At 43.4% G+C, this 17670-nt stretch overlaps 1 protein-coding gene across 1 annotated transcript in view; it reads right to left on the bottom strand.

Moving 5' to 3' along the window:
• The window catches only part of ABCC2 (ATP binding cassette subfamily C member 2), a 277757-nt gene extending 264353 nt beyond the window's left edge, over window positions 1-13404 (bottom strand). Inside the window, exon 1 of the mRNA XM_069239683.1 lies at window positions 13187-13404. Coding sequence (XP_069095784.1) covers window positions 13187-13228 — 42 coding nt within the window. The 5' untranslated portion in view covers window positions 13229-13404. The remainder of the gene's footprint in view (window positions 1-13186) is intronic.
• Between the last annotated feature and the right edge of the window lie 4266 nt (window positions 13405-17670).

The raw sequence follows: 17670 nt of genomic DNA, 5'->3' as shown, positions 1-17670 counted from the left end.
TTGCTTCTTTTCTTTCATCTGTGCTTGTGCATAAATCTCCATCAAGTCAAGAGATTAACTTGTATACTTCAATCATGAGACTGCTGATATGGGAAAATAGTGGCAATTTATGACAAGTTAACGGGTCCCTTAAATTTAAAGTGGGCGGTGTAGTTCTGCTCAGTGTGAGTCGGTGTCCTAAAAGGTGCACAGTGATTATGTATCCCTTAGTGAAGGACGACATAACCAAATCTTTAACATTTTTGAAGTGGAGGTACATGTACCAAAAAGTTGTAATAGACAGTAAATTGTCAAATTGGTTATGCTGATCTTTTTAGATATATAAAACACCCTACCAGCAGTTTCAAACAATACATTGAGGTATTAATGATCTACTTAATTGATTAGCAAAGTTTCTTATCTATATAAACAATTTATTTGAAGTTCACCCAACATATGTTTCGCTCTATCTTTGTGGGCAGGCCCAGGGTTTTTTTTAAAGTCTGTAATGTATGAAATCAAAGAAATTCCGAAAATAAAGAAAATGAAAGAAATACAATAACAAAATACAATGAAGTGAAACCTATGAAAAAATAATAAATATGAGTTAGGACATGCCAATTTCAAATAAATATATTTCATAATCATACTTTATGGAGCACACTGTGTCACATGGCAAACATGAGGAGATTTACTCAAAAGAAGATCTCTGGAGGTAAAGAAGATGTGCATGAGGATTTCACTCAAGATTCAGTTGAGAAAAAGTAAATGTATGGAAATGCCATTTGTTGCATGACCACACCCAAGTTTTTGGCCTGATGCCGCTGGTTTTTCAACTCTGTAAGGAAACCAAGTTCTCCCAAACAAGCCTCACTGTCAGTCCTCTGATCCTTATAAAAAAAGATATATGTCTAATTGGCTTACCCTCAATTGGCATGTTAACTTCCTTAAAAGTCTATTGTATAAGATACTAGAGGAAGCCAGGGCCTGTAAGTTAAAGTTTTCCTTGTGGACTGCAGCACTTACTGTGCCATCACAGGTGTGACAAAGCAAAGCATGACGTCCAGCGCAACACTGAAGGCTGACAAAGCAGTTTCTAAACTGCTAACTCGACTTTGCCATTTAAAGTAATTGAAAGCCTAAACCTTCCTTATTCATATTTATATGTCCCCCCACAAGCCAGACCTACTTAGCCCTAAAGGGTGGATGCATAATATAAAAAATATGGACATGTGTTTTAGTAACTTACATGCCCTGACAGTAACACCCCACATTGTCATTTTTAATGTGGAGAGGAAAGTAGCTCCATTGGCGAGTAACAGGTTACATGTTGACAACTCAGCAGTGCTAACTTCTGATTGGGACTACCAAATATGATACTTCAAGATATCAAAATAATCTTTGTATTAAATCAAGTTGTTGCTTGCCCCAAAATTAATGTAACTTTTTCATAAATGGCAAGGTTTCTAGTGACCATTTACAGTTGCACACAAGCTGCTATCTTCAAGACAACATCCTGCCTCCTATGGAGATGTGAGATCAAGTGTCAGGAAGTAACACAAAGGATCTGCCGAGGGAAGAAGGGCAACCTCTTTCTGGCAAAATGGCCAAAGAGGGTGTGAGCCCAAAAGGTGAGCTTCAAAGGGAAGCAGCCCTTGAAGGGCAAAGGGTAGTCACACATGAGAAGAGCTGCTCTTATGCTTTAGCAGACAAGCTGGCATCTCAGATAGAGAGGGAGAAGCTGTTCCCAAAGTGTTTTTTACGTGGATGTGTAGGCCCTACAGGGAGTGCAGAATTATTAGGCAAATAAGTATTTTGACCACATCATCCTCTTTATGCATGTTGTCTTACTCCAAGCTGTATAGGCTCGAAAGCCTACTACCAATTAAGCATATTAGGTGATGTGCATCTCTGTAATGAGAAGGGGTGTGGTCTAATGACATCAACACCCTATATCAGGTGTGCATAATTATTAGGCAACTTCCTTTCCTTTGGCAAAATGGGTCAAAAGAAGGACTTGACAGGCTCAGAAAAGTCAAAAATAGTGAGATATCTTGCAGAGGGATGCAGCACTCTTAAAATTGCAAAGCTTCTGAAGCGTGATCATCGAACAATCAAGCGTTTCATTCAAAATAGTCAACAGGGTCGCAAGAAGCGTGTGGAAAAACCAAGGCGCAAAATAACTGCCCATGAACTGAGAATAGTCAAGCGTGCAGCTGCCACGATGCCACTTGCCACCAGTTTGGCCATATTTCAGAGCTGCAACATCACTGGAGTGCCCAAAAGCACAAGGTGTGCAATACTCAGAGACATGGCCAAGGTAAGAAAGGCTGAAAGACGACCACCACTGAACAAGACACACAAGCTGAAACGTCAAGACTGGGCCAAGAAATATCTCAAGACTGATTTTTCTAAGGTTTTATGGACTGATGAAATGAGAGTGAGTCTTGATGGGCCAGATGGATGGGCCCGTGGCTGGATTGGTAAAGGGCAGAGAGCTCCAGTCCGACTCAGACGCCAGCAAGGTGGAAGTGGAGTACTGGTTTGGGCTGGTATCATCAAAGATGAGCTTGTGGGGCCTTTTCGGGTTGAGGATGGAGTCAAGCTCAACTCCCAGTCCTACTGCCAGTTCCTGGAAGACACCTTCTTCAAGCAGTGGTACAGGAAGAAGTCTGCATCCTTCAAGAAAAACATGATTTTCATGCAGGACAATGCTCCATCACATGCGTCCAAGTACTCCACAGCGTGGCTGGCAAGAAAGGGTATAAAAGAAGGAAATCTAATGACATGGCCTCCTTGTTCACCTGATCTGAACCCCATTGAGAACCTGTGGTCCATCATCAAATGTGAGATTTACAAGGAGGGAAAACAGTACACCTCTCTGAACAATGTCTGGGAGGTTGTGGTTGCTGCTGCACGCAAGGTTGATGGTGAACAGATCAAAACACTGACAGAATCCATGGATGGCAGGCTTTTGAGTGTCCTTGCAAAGAAAGGTGGCTATATTGGTCACTGATTTGTTTTTGTTTTGTTTTTGAATGTCAGAAATGTATATTTGTGAATGTTGAGATGTTATATTGGTTTCACTGGTAATAATAAATAATTGAAATGGGTATATATTTTTTTTTGTTAAGTTGCCTAATAATTATGCACTGTGATAGTCACCTGCACACACAGATATCCCCCTAACATAGCTAAAACTAAAAACAAACTAAAAACTACTTCCAAAAATATTCAGCTTTGATATTAATAAGTTTTTTGGGTTCATTGAGAACATGGTTGTTGTTCAATAATAAAATTAATCCTCAAAAATACAACTTGCCTAATAATTCTGCACTCCCTGTAGTATCAACATCTCTGGGATGGGCTAGGGAGCAAGAGAAGGGTTCTGCCAAGTTGAGAGTGGGCAGAATGCTGTTTTCTGGAATGGCCAGATTCCACACTTCACCAGAAGTCATCTCAGGGTGGGGGATGACCTGGTAGCCTATTGGCTAGAAGTAGCCATACAGGCAACAAAAAGGGGGGTTGGAGGGACCTGGAGATTATGTGGTCCAGTGTACAGTATCCCAACTATAATACGATAAATAAAGGTACACTGTTCCAAAACTGTACTGGCTTCATAGGGGACCTGAACTATCAGGAGCAAGAGCCCTCATGCATCACAATGGATGGCAAGCATCATCATCGGGATATGCTCCTCACCAGGCCGGCTCTGCAATGCCTGGTGGGCTCCCCGAAGGCCCATCCCCTGCTTTGAGAATAGGCTCCTTAGGACGCACGTACTATGTACTCAAATTCATCTATTGTGATCATTAGTCCTGCATTATGGACCTACCCTCGCATGCGTCCTAAGGAGCCTATTCTCAAAGCAGGGGATGGGCGACCTGACTTGACTAGGTGACCTCAATGTAAGTGACTGTTTCACCTTTAAGTTAGGATACTTAGATATATTTGATAACTATATCTGATTTTGCTTTTTGGAGAAGACATTTTTCTTTGGTCCTGATGAAGCGTCGATGGATCCGGTTGGACCGTGAGGACGCGAAACATGTTGGCCTTGAGATGTAGAGGCACTATATAATCTACATCTATAATCTGTATAGTTCCCCTCGACTTTTGTTTTGAGAGTCACTTGAGCATTGCACTCGCATGTGACCCTCACCCTCCTTTTTTTAACCTTGGTCTTCATCTACCCTATACTGATTAAAGTTTTTGATGTTTTGGTATGATGAATAACCAATTTTAACAGACCTTTTTGCTCTCTCCATTTTTGAATTTACTCCTAGTGTAAACTATTACGCTTACTCTAGTAGAGCAGTACGGCACAAGAGCCCCCTTCGGGGAGCCCACCAGGCATTGCAGAGCCGGCCTGGTGAGGAGCATATCCCGATGATGATGCTTGCCATCCATTGTGATGCATGAGGGATCTTGCTCCTGATAGTTCAGGTCCCCTATGAAGCCAGTACAGTTTTGGAACAGTGTACCTTTATTTATCGTATAGAAGTAGCCATATCCTCTGTGGGCAAGAAACTGGCACAAAAGTGGATTCCTGTCACACAGACCTCAGATCATATCTATACTGAAGAGAGGACCGAAGAAGTGCTGCCCTGCTACTCCCTGGACCCAGCAAGGAAATGCTGAATCAAAGACAGGACTGTACCACCTGCACCTTAGGCAAGCAAAGGAAGAACTGTGCCTGTGTTTTTCTGCTCAAAGAAAGGCTGTCCTCAAGGCCCAGGCAGAGAAGGCTACTTCAAGAGTCAGTTGGCTGACTCCCTGTTAAAGCTACAGGGCCATAAAAGATCAAATGCCTGCTGCTCTGACAGCCAGCACCAAGCAGCCTGACTGCTGATGGACACCAAGACAGAGTCCCGACCCTCAAAAGTTGCAACCGATTCTGGTGGACCCTGGAGCATCATCAGAGTGAAGTTTGGCCTCCAAGCAAGGAGGTTGCTGCCAGTTAATGAATCCCACTGGTTTTACTGTAACTGAAGATCCGTGGACCAGTTGCAACTGGTTTTTGGCTGAACTTCATCTGAACTTCATGGAAGATCGACCCCAGGGGACAAAGTTGCGCCGTGTTTGGAGTCCAAGGGGTGGCCACAGGAAGAACCCTGACACTGGTTCAGCATCCTTGAGAATCTTCAGCATACTGCCAATCTTGCATCAGGGCCACTCTATTGATTCCTAAGTGGGGTAGCACTGGAACTGGACTTGAGACTGCTTTAACCATGAGGTAGCTGTTCAACTGGACTTTACCGGTGGCTTGTGACTGACTCCTTGTTGGTGTTGGTCCTCACAAGAGTGCCCTCATATAGGTTTTCAAGTTACTTGTCTTGGCTAACCCTAAACCATGAGCTGTGGTAGATTACAATGATTTATTGCCCTAAGTAAAAAACTGTGATTTTCTGTATATTTAAAAATTCATATCTTGGGAACCCTCTGATAGATTTTTGTTGTTGCAGTGTCCATTTAAAGAAAAAATACAACCTATTTTTATAAATTGGTATCGGATTTTTATAGTGTTGCATTTTGTTCTTATACAACTTAGTGAGTATTTCAATAGACATCATTCAATGAATGCTGGAGGTCTTGATTAAACACCCAGGTGGAGGGAAGAGAATCAAAATGAGAACTAAGACAGTACAGGTATAACATATCAATTATGTTGCCCTCTGAAAGAAAGGTTCAGAAAATATACCTAGAAGGTCTTTTTAAGGCTTATTCTTGTGTAATATTGGTGACTAGAATTAAAGGTAAAGATGGGGGAGAGATTTTAGTAAATGGAAAAAACAAGGAACGTTATGACTACACTAAAAACACTGGTCCAAGTGTAACCTGAGACTTTAGTAGATTTAATGTGTAATCAATTTCAACTAAATCACAAAACAGAGGCAAAAGAACACCCAACGAATTAAAGACCTGGGCGGTCATTCTGACCCCGGCGGGCGGTGGTCGCCGCCCGCCTGGCGGGAACCGCCATTTGACCGCTCTGTGGTCAAAAGACCGCTGGCGGCATTCCGACCTTCCCGCTGGGTCAGCGGGCACTAACAATGTTAGCGCCCGCCGGCCCAGCGGAAAGGGAGCCTGCAACATTGAAGCCGGCTCCGAATGGAGCCGGCGGTGTTGCAGGTGTGCGACGGGTGCAGTCGCACCCGGCGCGCTTTTCACTGTCTGCTAGGCAGACAGTGAAAAGCAGGCTGGGGCCCTGTTACGGGGCCCCTGCACTGCCCATGCCAGTGGCATGGGCAGTGCAGGGGCCCCCAGGGACCCCAGGACACCCGTTCCCGCCAGCCTCTTCCTGGCGGTGTAAACCGGCAGAAACAGGCTGGCGGGAAGGGGGTCAGAATCCCCTGGGCAGCGCTGCCCTGGCGGATTTGCCCAGCCGGGGGAAATCCGGCGGGAAACCGCCGGACCCGGTTTTCTGACCGCGGCTTTACCGCTGTGGTCAGAATGGGCAGGGAAGCACCGCCAGCCTGTTGGCGGTGCTTCCTCCATTCGCGGCGGGTCGGAATGACCCCCCTGGGCTGTTTAAAACATTCTCTGGTAGGGACAATTAAATAGTAATGTGCAAAGACAGAATTGTGGAAGCCCATTAAGAGTAAATTGTTGTTTTCAAGTAAAATTACAATAAAAGTAAGCTCTGGGATTATAAATTTGGACGCATAACCATTAAAAAAGGTTCCGTTTGGTGATGGAGCAAATAACTAGAGTATCATGAAAACATTTTGATTAAACTTGACTAAAAACGTGGCCGGCCATTAGGACATGAGGCCTCTTCCAGTCTGGAGAACAGATATAAGTGGACTGGACAGGTCCCCCATTTAAATCCATAAGACAGTGTGCAAAACCATGTTTTTTGCCCGGAAGTGTACCATTTTGGATCAGGAGGGAGCTAACCTGGTTATAACGAAAGTAGAACAGCCTATTGTTAAAAGATTCTCATAGTGAAGAGATATTAGCAAAGGGGCCATGGGAGCTCGAAAGGAAAGGCTAAGGGAATTCCAGGGACAGAGCAAAATGATTTGGGATAATTATTATACAGCAATCTGAGTAAGGTCTGGAAAGAAGGACAAACACTGTTATATACATTGTCATTGCTATAGGCTGGAAAATGGTTGCCATATTGAAGACGGGTAAAAAGAATATCTGGGATGCTAATCAACCAAACTATTTCCACCATATATAATAGTATCAAGTGTTAACGCAATATTCAGTGACTTCAAAATGAAATGCAATAAATAAAGCAAATAAAATAAATGAAAAGTCTCTAGATTGCAGATGTATCAGAAGGAAAGGTACGCCGAAGTTTAAAATGACCAAATGAGGATTGTTCAAATTTGTCTCTGATTAACTTAGTACAGAAAGTAAAGCGAATCATGCCCATCATTTTGAAATGAAGTAGAGAGGATAAACTAAATGGATTGTTTCAAACTAGTATGTTGATTGAGGAAACAGAGATATACCTGGGATTCTGATGATGGAAAATAACATGTCATCATGGGTGGGTACTTTAGATGGGGATTAGTGTGATGCTGATTCGTCAACAGGGTGCTTCCGATTCCTTTAGGATAGGTTTTGAAGTCTATTGAAACTTGCAAGTGGCTCATATTGGTTGTCATTCTTATATTGTAATTATATTTATAGAGCGCTTACTATCCCTGACCATTACATTGTTCATGACACTACAAACATGTACATTACAATAACAGATTTTGGAAATCATAATAAGATTTTTAAAAAGGGATACTAAGAGATATAATAATGTAACAGGTAGATACAACACTGTCCCGAAGTCCTGAATTCCACAAAGTCACAGACAGATGATATCAACATTTTATGTTTAAACTTGGTTATCTTTATAGGAAACTATCCATTCTATCTGTACAATAATTTCTCAAACAACTACAATTTATGATAGTAAAAGAGTGGTCAGAAATCCTATTTTAGGAAATACTTTACCCGTATTGCAAACAGTTGATTTCACTGGGTATCCTTTTCCCCCTCTTTTGTTATTTCATTGCCTTTGATTACAGATGAGAACTACTGAAGCCACAGGTAACGCATGGATCAGAATTTTCAGTACCGTCAAACCATTGCTTATGTCTTCTCTTTACTAAAAGATTTCCCCCATCTTTATCTTTAATTTTTGTTACAGATACTACACAAAAATAAGGCTTAATAAGGCCTTCCAGGTATTTTTTCTGACCTAAGGTCAATCTAATTTATAGGTTATACCTCTACCGGGATCCTTCTCATTTTAATTCTGTTTCCTTTACTTAGAAGTTCAATTGATCCCTCTAACATTCTTAGAAATTATCTCTACAGAAATACCCACACAGACCTTAATACTAGCCAATGAAATTAGAAAGGCATCAAACATTATTTGAAACAAAAATCATACTGTATATTTTTTGGCTAATAACCTGTGTCCAAGTTAGCATCAGAAACATTACTAGTCCTACAGCTACTGTTTCTCAATTTTTGTCTTGAGGGAAATCCCCATACATATGCCCTTCTTCACCAAAATCTCATCTGTGGCATAGACCTTTTGAGTGACGCTCTTCACCTTTGCTGTGCCCCACAGTGTGCGCACACACAGTGTAATTTAGACGTGCATTTATTTGTAAATATGGCATATATTAATTCTTATGTAATATTTCTTTCTCTTATGTTTCTCTTATTTTCCATTTGTTTTTATTTCATTTTCTCTATTTCCATGTTTTCTTGGGATTCATACATTACAGCCTTGAGAAAGCCCTAGCCCTGCACGCTAAGACAGGACAAAACATATGTTGGCTGAAGTTCAAGTAAATTGTTTAAATGTATAAGGAACCTTGCGAAATAAACAGAAGATTAACACCTTAATGTATTATTTGAAATTGCATGTATGGCGTTTTATATACCTAAAAAGATCAACATAACTAATATAAGACAATTTACTATTTATCACAGTTTTTGGTACATGCATCCCAACTTCAAAAATATTGTACATAACTAGGTTAAAGGGCATTGCATAGATTTGATGCACATCCTATAATAGGATCTAAATGCTCATAAACTAATAGATTGGGTATAAAAGGACAAATGAAGGAATCCTAGCTGCCCTTTTTCCTTTTTTGCAATCATATAATTTCCTCTGAACTTGTGGATCTGACCCAAACATTCCTTCAGCCAAATAGTGGCTTTTGCTGACCTCAACTCTCCTTGTCAGAGCTGCACACAAGGAGAGCGTGATGGGCAGACAACCCATCTGCTTTGTGAAAGTATTTTATGGTTGTCAAGGCCACAGACCACAGTTCTTTTTGCATGTATTCCATCTATCAGGCTACACTGGAAGCCGAACACAACAAACATTTTCCTGCACCACTGTCGATGATGTAGATTTAGAACCAGACAAGAAGCACCAATATTAAAATAACTGATGAGGAAAAGAGGTAAATGGAAAGGTGAAAGCAGCGTAGGAACAAGCATTGTCAAAGCCAATAGGTCTCACCTTTACAAGCGCTATTGGCTTTGCAATGTGTTTTTACTATGTTGTACACCACTGTGGTTGCTGTTCAGCGTAGCTAAAAGTCAGTGGCATGGAGTGTCAAAGAGTGGAGTGGGGGGAGTAGAGTGGATTTGTTGGAGTACAATGTAGAGTGAAGTGGAGGAGTAGAGTGTTGCAGAGTTGAATAGAGGGGAGTAAAGTTCAGTAGTTTAGAGGCAGATAATGTTGTACAGTGCAGTGGCGTGGAGTGGTGTAGAGTAGTGTGGGGTGGAAAAAGTTGGATGGGCTTGAGGGAATTGAGGTAGACTGGTGGATTGGATTAGAATAGAGTGGGGTGAACTGGATTGGGGTAGACTGGGGTGGACTGGTTGGAGTGAGGTGGATTGGAGTGGGTGGACTGGATGGGGAGGATTGGAGTGGTGTGGACTGAAATGGAGTGAGGTGGAGTGGGGTGGATTGGAATGAGATGGATTGGAATGAGATGGATTGGAATAGGGTAGATTGGATTGGGGTGGATGAATTGAATTTGAGTGATAGGACTCGGGTAGGGTGGACTGGGAGGGGTGGACTGGACTGGAGTGTGGGGTTTTGAATGGGGTAAACTGGAGTGGGGTGGGTTTGATTGGACTGGGGTGGATTAGATTAAACTGGATTGGACTGGACTGGAGTAGGGTGGGATGGCTTGGAGTGGGTGGAGTGGATTAGGGTGGAGTGGACCAGAGTGGGGGGGCTTGATTGATTGGAGTGGGTGGACTGGACTAGATTTGGGTGGATTAGACTGGAGTGGATTGGATTAGATTGGGCTGGGCTGGATGGCTTGGACTGGAGTGGACTGAATTGGGGTGTGGTGGATTGGACTGGGGTAGCATGGGGTGGAGTAGATTGAATTGGAGTTGAGTAGGGTGGATTGATTGGGGTGGGGTGGATTAGACTGGAGTGGGGTGGGGTGGACTGAAGTGGGGTGGGTGCACTGAATGGGGTGGATTGAACTGGATTGGGCAAGGGTGGACGGGAGTGAAGTAGATTGGATTGAAGTGGGGCGGGGTGGGTTGAATTGGGTGGGTTCAATTTGGGTGGATTGTATTGGGGTAGATTGGATTGAGTAGGGTGGAGTGTATTGCAGTTGGATGGATTGGGGTGAATTGGATTACATGGAATGGAGTGTAGTGGATTGAATTGGCGTGGGATGGGGTGTGGTACATTGGAGTTGAGTAGATTGGATTGCAATGGGGTGGATTTAGTTGGAATGAGGTGGATTGGACTAATTGGGGTGGGGTGAATTGGAGAGGGTTGGATTGGAGTGGGATGGATTTTTGGAGTGAGATGGATTTGAGTGGACGGGAATGAAGTGGGGTGGGGAGTGGGGTGAATTGGATTAGTGTGGGGTGCATTGGATTGATTTGGGGTACATTTTTTGGAGTGGGGTGGATTTTTGAAGTGGGTGGACTGAAGTGGGGTTTGAGTGGGGTGAATTGGACTGGTGTGGGGTGGGGTTGACTGGATTGGAGTGAGGTGGATTGGGATGGAGTGAGGTGGATTGGGATGGAGTGAGGTGGATTAGGATGGAGTGGGGTTGATTGGAGTGTGGTGGATTGGGATGGAGTGGGGTGGATTAGATTCATGAGAGGTGGATTTGTCGTAGGACACCTACCCTGGAGATAAGACTGATAGGTTTAGAGTGGCAGCACCACCGAGTGGAGATGGCAGAGTCAGTACCACACTGACTGGAAGCTGTCAGCCTGAGTTTGTTGGATAGCTAGCAGCACCTCCCCAAACCTAGAACGTTAATGCGATTTGTGGCAGCCTAGAAACAGAACACTCTGACTCTTCAGGGAAGTCGTGGTGGAACAGATCATAACCCTTTCTTTCTTTCAGCTATAAAAAGACTCACGCATGCTAAGCCCGACAACGAGATGCACGATAGGTTTCAATATATTTATTGAAGCGATTGCATCCGATGATAAAAAGCATGAGCAGCGATTGTGAGGTAGATGAAACAAAATGCAGTGATGATTGTGACCATTAGAGTAAAAAAAATATAAACTTTCCCACCATCCTGATCTAATCATAAGATCTAGTCATTCCTACATACAACCTAATGTCTAAACCTGAGGGCATAGTGGTGTTAGCCCTTCTGCAGTTCCGGTCTGTGGAAGGAGCTCTGACCCCATACCTGAAAGATGGTCAAGGGTCTGCCTGGTGCCTGCTGGCAATCTTCCCGGTTGACTGGAAAGATAAGGCCAGGATGAGCGGAGCTGTCAACGGAGTGGTGTGGTTTCCCAAACGGCCATGGCTGGAATGCCCTCTAACCTCTTTAGGTCTATACAGTGTATATTTAACAAAACATGTTCCGTAACGCTTGTAACAACAATACTGGGTAAACTATTGTGTACAGAACATGACAGCATTGAGCATGTCACAAAGTGAAATGTGTGCAAAGGACTGATATATGTAAACACAAACAACAGTGCTTTTTCAGAAAGACAGCTGATTAAAATATAAAAACAACCAAGCTGAAAAGTGAGTGGTGCTAAAATATAATAAAATGAATAAACAAATAAAATGTGTATGTATGTGAAAGGGCAGAGGCCACGGGCCTAAAGCTAAAATAAGAGTGCCCAATCTAGGTGCTAAAGGGAAACCACAACATATTGGTTTGGAGCGGGTAGATGTGATTGGGCTGTATTGGATTGGTGTGGGGTGGACTGGAGTGAGGTGGATTGGAGAGGGGTGAAATGGGATACAGTGGGGTGGATAAGTGTGAGGAAGATTGGATTTGCAACTTCGTCTAAAGTAGATTAAAAAAAAGCCTTGTCCTATGGAAAGCGCAAAGTGCATGTTATGACAGTGAAATAAATGTGGATACATTGAACTAATAAACGTATATTCGTGTATTCATTACTAAAGTAAAGTGCACGGGTCGAATTTCACCTTTAACCAAAGTACAGCTTAAGTAACTTGTGAAATAGTTTTACAAGCCTGACAAATTCTATGTTAAAATGGTTTTGAAAAAAATTAACCGAGCCAAATTAACAAAGACGGTTAATACGTTTTTATTTTTTTTATTTTACTGCAGGATTTACCTTTTTAGTTCTGATTCTGCACCCTTGTTTACAACACATGAAAAGGCAGCATGGCATCGCTATACAACTCATGGTAGGCTTAGTTGTGAAAGAGGCCTCCTGACGCTATTGACAGAAAACATGTTAGTTCCTATCAACTCAATAATGCTTATGTTATGGAGCACGGACGGGTGAAGGGAGAGTGGATCCATCGTGATTTACACTTGTGAGCATGAGGTCCAACACAGACCCTTGGAAGGATTGCACTAGTCCACGGACCCACAGACCTGGAGGGAATATGTGCTTTCTTGCAATAGTTGAGGTAGGGGAGGAGCGTCACGATCCACTCGTGACCCCACTCACACACACGCACAAACATCTATATATACATAAACGTTAATAATGGTATGCACCGCTTCAAAATAAATAATTAGTTCTGCCAGCATGAGCACCGACATCTTGACAATACAGAACACTCTAGAATTAAACAAATATTACAGATCCCTGTAAAGCTATACATTATCTTGTAAGTGGAGTTTACATCAGAACAGTGTCACTCTTACTGAAAGCAACATGACGCGTTAAGACAGTCACTCCAAAGCCCAGCTGTAGGCGTTCCATAAAAAAACACCCCGATTAAAAGTGAACTTACCCAAAAGTTGGACCCGCAGTACTCATCCAGAATCGCAGACATAGCTGCGCTGCTACCTGGAGGAGCAGCCGCGGACTGGGCCGACTCGGAACCGCTCACTCGGAATGCGCGCCAATATATTTATTGCAAGCGTGCTATCTCTTAATGATTCCGCGGCTAAAAGTCACCCCTTGCCCAGGGAACTTCGGTGCTCGCCTAGGACTGTGCTCATCGGGTGAATGAGGTTTTTGTTAATCTTTAACAGTTCCAATATTTATTTCATAACTCCACGGGGCTTGTTTGTGAAGCGCGCGCTGCTGAGTCACGCTCACGGGGGTCCCGAGGAGGCTCCGCCGTGTCACTCTCTTTGGGCCGAGCCACTGCCAATGAATGGCGTATTCATTAATTGGTGTAAACAAACTTCTCAATTAGGCTACCAAAACTCACTGCTTCACCCAGTGGGGCGCATGTGGTAAATCCGTTTTGAACATAATTAGGAATAATATGGAACAGTGACGTTCAACAACACAGCTACTAATGTGTAAGCTCTCTTCACTTGGCGAGACCCTCTTACTCCAAACAGGTCACTAAATAATAGGCAGGCATGTCTTCATACATTATTAGCACGTGGAGGATTGCACATACGTTCCCATAAGCAATGAGAGTCAACAATGTGCGTGCCTGTATGTACCGGTCCCTCACGACACACGACTCATGTATCAAGTGAATTTCTACTTGCTCGTAAAATGGAGGCAGCGTTTCTTTAACTGTTAAACTGGCATAATTTGCGCGAATGAAGCATTATTGCGGACTGCTTGCAGCATTAACAGTGGTTAACACCGTTTAGGGCATTTACCACAGGACATTGCTTGCCCAATTATTGGCGTGAGGCAGGGCACATGAGAAGGGAAATAGCACTTAACTGTTGACAATGCCCTGCAACTTGTGAAACATAAAGGCATTAGGACATGTCCACTAAATCTCACCTAATGCAACATGACCCTGAACCTAACAGGGAGGCAAGAAACTTTAGATGGTGGCAGCATTCTATGCATTCTGACTGGCCAAACCGTTCTCAGCCTTCCCTACAGGATCTCTGTAAAACAATTTATAGATTCCTATTGCATCCGACTGTTAATTATCATAATAATATAGTTTATGTATGCCACCGATGCCCGGTTTCTAAGGAACGCAGCTCACCTAAATTACCTAGCCAGCTGACCGACTTCAAAAGTTTGGAAGGCTGAATTGGTATTGCCAGGACACAAACTTCCTTTTATTAGAAGGGTAGGATGCAGAACAAATATGTACAATTATACATTCATACAATTCGAAAAGCAATTCATGAAACACAGAACTTACTATAAATCTTTTCAAACCATCTGTAGTTCACACTGCACAAAATCTTCTCTTAAACTTCCTGGATTTTCTAGTATTACGTCCTTAAAGTCTTTTTCACTGGGCTTTATATAGCCTTGAATTTCTTCAACTGGCCTCTTCTTTTATAATCAATTATTTTGCTGCCCATTACGAATTTCAACTTAATCCACCAAGTTTTAATTGGTACTCCTTCTGAGAGCAATTCCTGTGAAAATAACACTTTCTCCTATCAATGACACTTCCCCACCAATCAAAAAACAGTAAGGGAAAGGTCAATAATACAGCAAACCATACACATTAAGGTTGAGTTCAAAGGCCTAAAATTCCGCACAAGACTATAATCCAAACCTAATTCACAATTAAACAAGTTTTTTCGTTTGAAAAATATGTTCTTAATGAAGTTTTAATTAATATATACAATTATAGATGGATAACAGTGAATTACGAAGATGTTTTTCACCAAGGAGTTGTGAGTGACATGAAATAGACAGCGAGAGCAAAGCTCGATTTGTCTATGATGTGATCAGAACCCAGAGGTGAAAAACATTCCAGTAATTCACGGTTTACCCTTCTAAAAAGTTATATTATGTATGCCTCCCCCAAATCATCTCCCTCTGCTGTGCAGGTGCAGAGGAGTAATGGGGGAGCCATACATAAGAGGGCCTCTTCTCCATATCCCTAATTATTTAGAATTATAGATGGGTAAACAGTGAATTACGGGAATGTTTTTCACCGAGGGGTTCCTAGCAATATCAAATAGACAATGAGAGCAAAGCTTGAGTTGTCTATGATGTCACCCAGAACCCCAAAGTGAAAACATCTGTTATTTACTTTTTTCGACCCATCTATAATTTTATGTTATGTATGCTCTCTCTCCCCAAAATCATCTCCCGTGCTTCAACTACTGCACAGGAGCAGATGATAATGGGAGAGCTATACATAACATGCCCTCTCCACTACCTTCCATGCCTTCCTCTCCCCTTCTGTAGCTGTGCTTTGTGCTTTTAGTCAAAGCAGACATGCCGAGCTGCACTAACAGGCTCTCAGAGAGCCCTGTCACCTGGCTTGGAAGGTCTTTATCACATCGCAGTAGTTGATAACTAGTTTTGTTAGAATATGCTTATAGCAAACAATTGTGATGTCACAGCAAGGAGTTATGACTTTCAGAAACTGAAATAAGCAATAGAGGCTCATGATGAGAGTCATACATAACCAACAGATAACATACTAGAAACACTTGCGACTTTTGGCAACTCATGGATCAACATACATGCAATATAAAATGCCCCTTTTGTATACATGGTGGCATATAATGGATACAGATCCCAATATTATTCCAATGGGGATAGAAACTTATCGACACATTTAAAATGATCAATCCATTCATATCGCAAACCATCCCTTGGGAGTCTTCCTTTGCCACTCTTCGTTCAACAATTTATGTATTGTCTCAGTAAGATCTCCAACCATATCATCCTTTACTTTCCCATATCCATGAAAGCGTCTGCACCCTTTTCACATTTTCAGAACAATCCCTACGTTCATAGTTACACATGGTTGATCAGGAGTCAGGCAAAGTTACTACAATTTAGGGCATGTCCATCAAATGGTAGCTAGATAACCAGCAGAGAGAGATATGAGATCGAACAGCCCAAATAAGGAAGTATATATAATAGTAACAGAACACGGGAGGCGAATGGAAGGAAAACTTGGGGTAAAACTTATGTTGCTAAAAGGAGTGACTGTCAGGATTTCCAGAAGGCGTTGAAGAAAACAAAACATCCGAGTTCTTGGAACAATGGATCAAAACCTGGATGCCGGAGCACGTACTTTCACCATGGTTTGCCATCGAGCGGGCCCACAGGGCCCTGACCCCACGACCTCCTCCTGGAGGCCCCAGAAGACCCATTATCGCGCATTTCTTAAACTTTAAAGACCAGGACAACATCCTGAGAGAGACCAGACGGGTTACCAACCTCTGCTGGAACAATGATAAGATCTTAATATTTCCCGACTACAATGGAGAGGTCCAGGCCCGTCGCCGGTCCTTTGAGCAAGTCAAACAGAAGCTACGGGCGATGCAACTTTCATACATGCTCCTCTTTCCTGCACGCCTAAAGGTCATCATGGCCGGCAAAACATTCTTCTTCGACTCGCCTGAGGAAGCATGGGACTGGTTGACTGAGGAGGGGGTCGGGAGCCGGAGGGGCCCGCCGGGGACGGGCGCTGCTGCCCGGGAGGACCCTGGTCCCCGACTGGCCCTGCGGAGAGGTCGCAAGCGTACCAGGTCCAGAAAGGGGGAGAAGAGGGGGCCTGGGAGCGGGGCCGGACGGGACCCTGGAGTGGAGACAGGCCCTCAGTCAGAGGTGAAGGGGGCGGGAGCTCCGAGCTCTTGTTCCCCAGTGCAGACATCAGTCGGCGACAGCCTGAGCCAATCCCCCATACTTGGATAATAATTAACGTCTCCTCGCGGGAGCCTGCTGGGAGGACAGGGCCTCACATGAGGCCACCAGACACACACTGAAACATATAGCAGGGGCCGGCCACCGCCCTGCTCTCTGGCCACAGGGCCACAACTAACTTTCATTGTCTAACAGTTGAATAATCCGTCTGCATGGAGGGGTCCATCACTTCGATATAGTAACAATCCAACTGGCTGCGTTACCCAGGTTGGGTAGTTGGGCGACAGATGCTTCCATGGTTGAAGTATGGGGAGGGGGAGAGTTGGGGGGTGTGAAGTTAACAAAGAGACTTAGAGAGATTATTTTATTAAGTTTCCTTTTGCATGTTGTTGCTATTGTTTTTGCTTTTTCTATTATTTTTTGCCTGGGACAACCGAACTCAGACCCCTTACTGGGTTCCCAATTCTCTGATGCGTTGACAGAATGGAGAATTGGCCCACACTAACTCAAGTACTGTCGTGGAACGTTAATGGTCTGCTGGACAAAATTAAGAGGTCCGCAGTGTTTAACACTCTCCGTAGATATGCCCCGTCAGTGGTCCTGCTGCAGGAGACGCACCTCCTTGGCACTCACTGCCCCATGCTAGCGAGAGGGGGTTATGATAGAGTCTACCATTCAGGCTTTACACGCGGATCAAGGGGGTTGGCCATTCTTCTCCACCGT

Source organism: Pleurodeles waltl, chromosome 6 (genome assembly GCF_031143425.1).
Source record: "Pleurodeles waltl isolate 20211129_DDA chromosome 6, aPleWal1.hap1.20221129, whole genome shotgun sequence".
NCBI lineage: Eukaryota > Metazoa > Chordata > Amphibia > Caudata > Salamandridae > Pleurodeles > Pleurodeles waltl.
The sequence above is the reverse complement of the archived record's forward strand: the minus strand, read 5'-3'. Positions and strand labels throughout refer to the sequence as shown.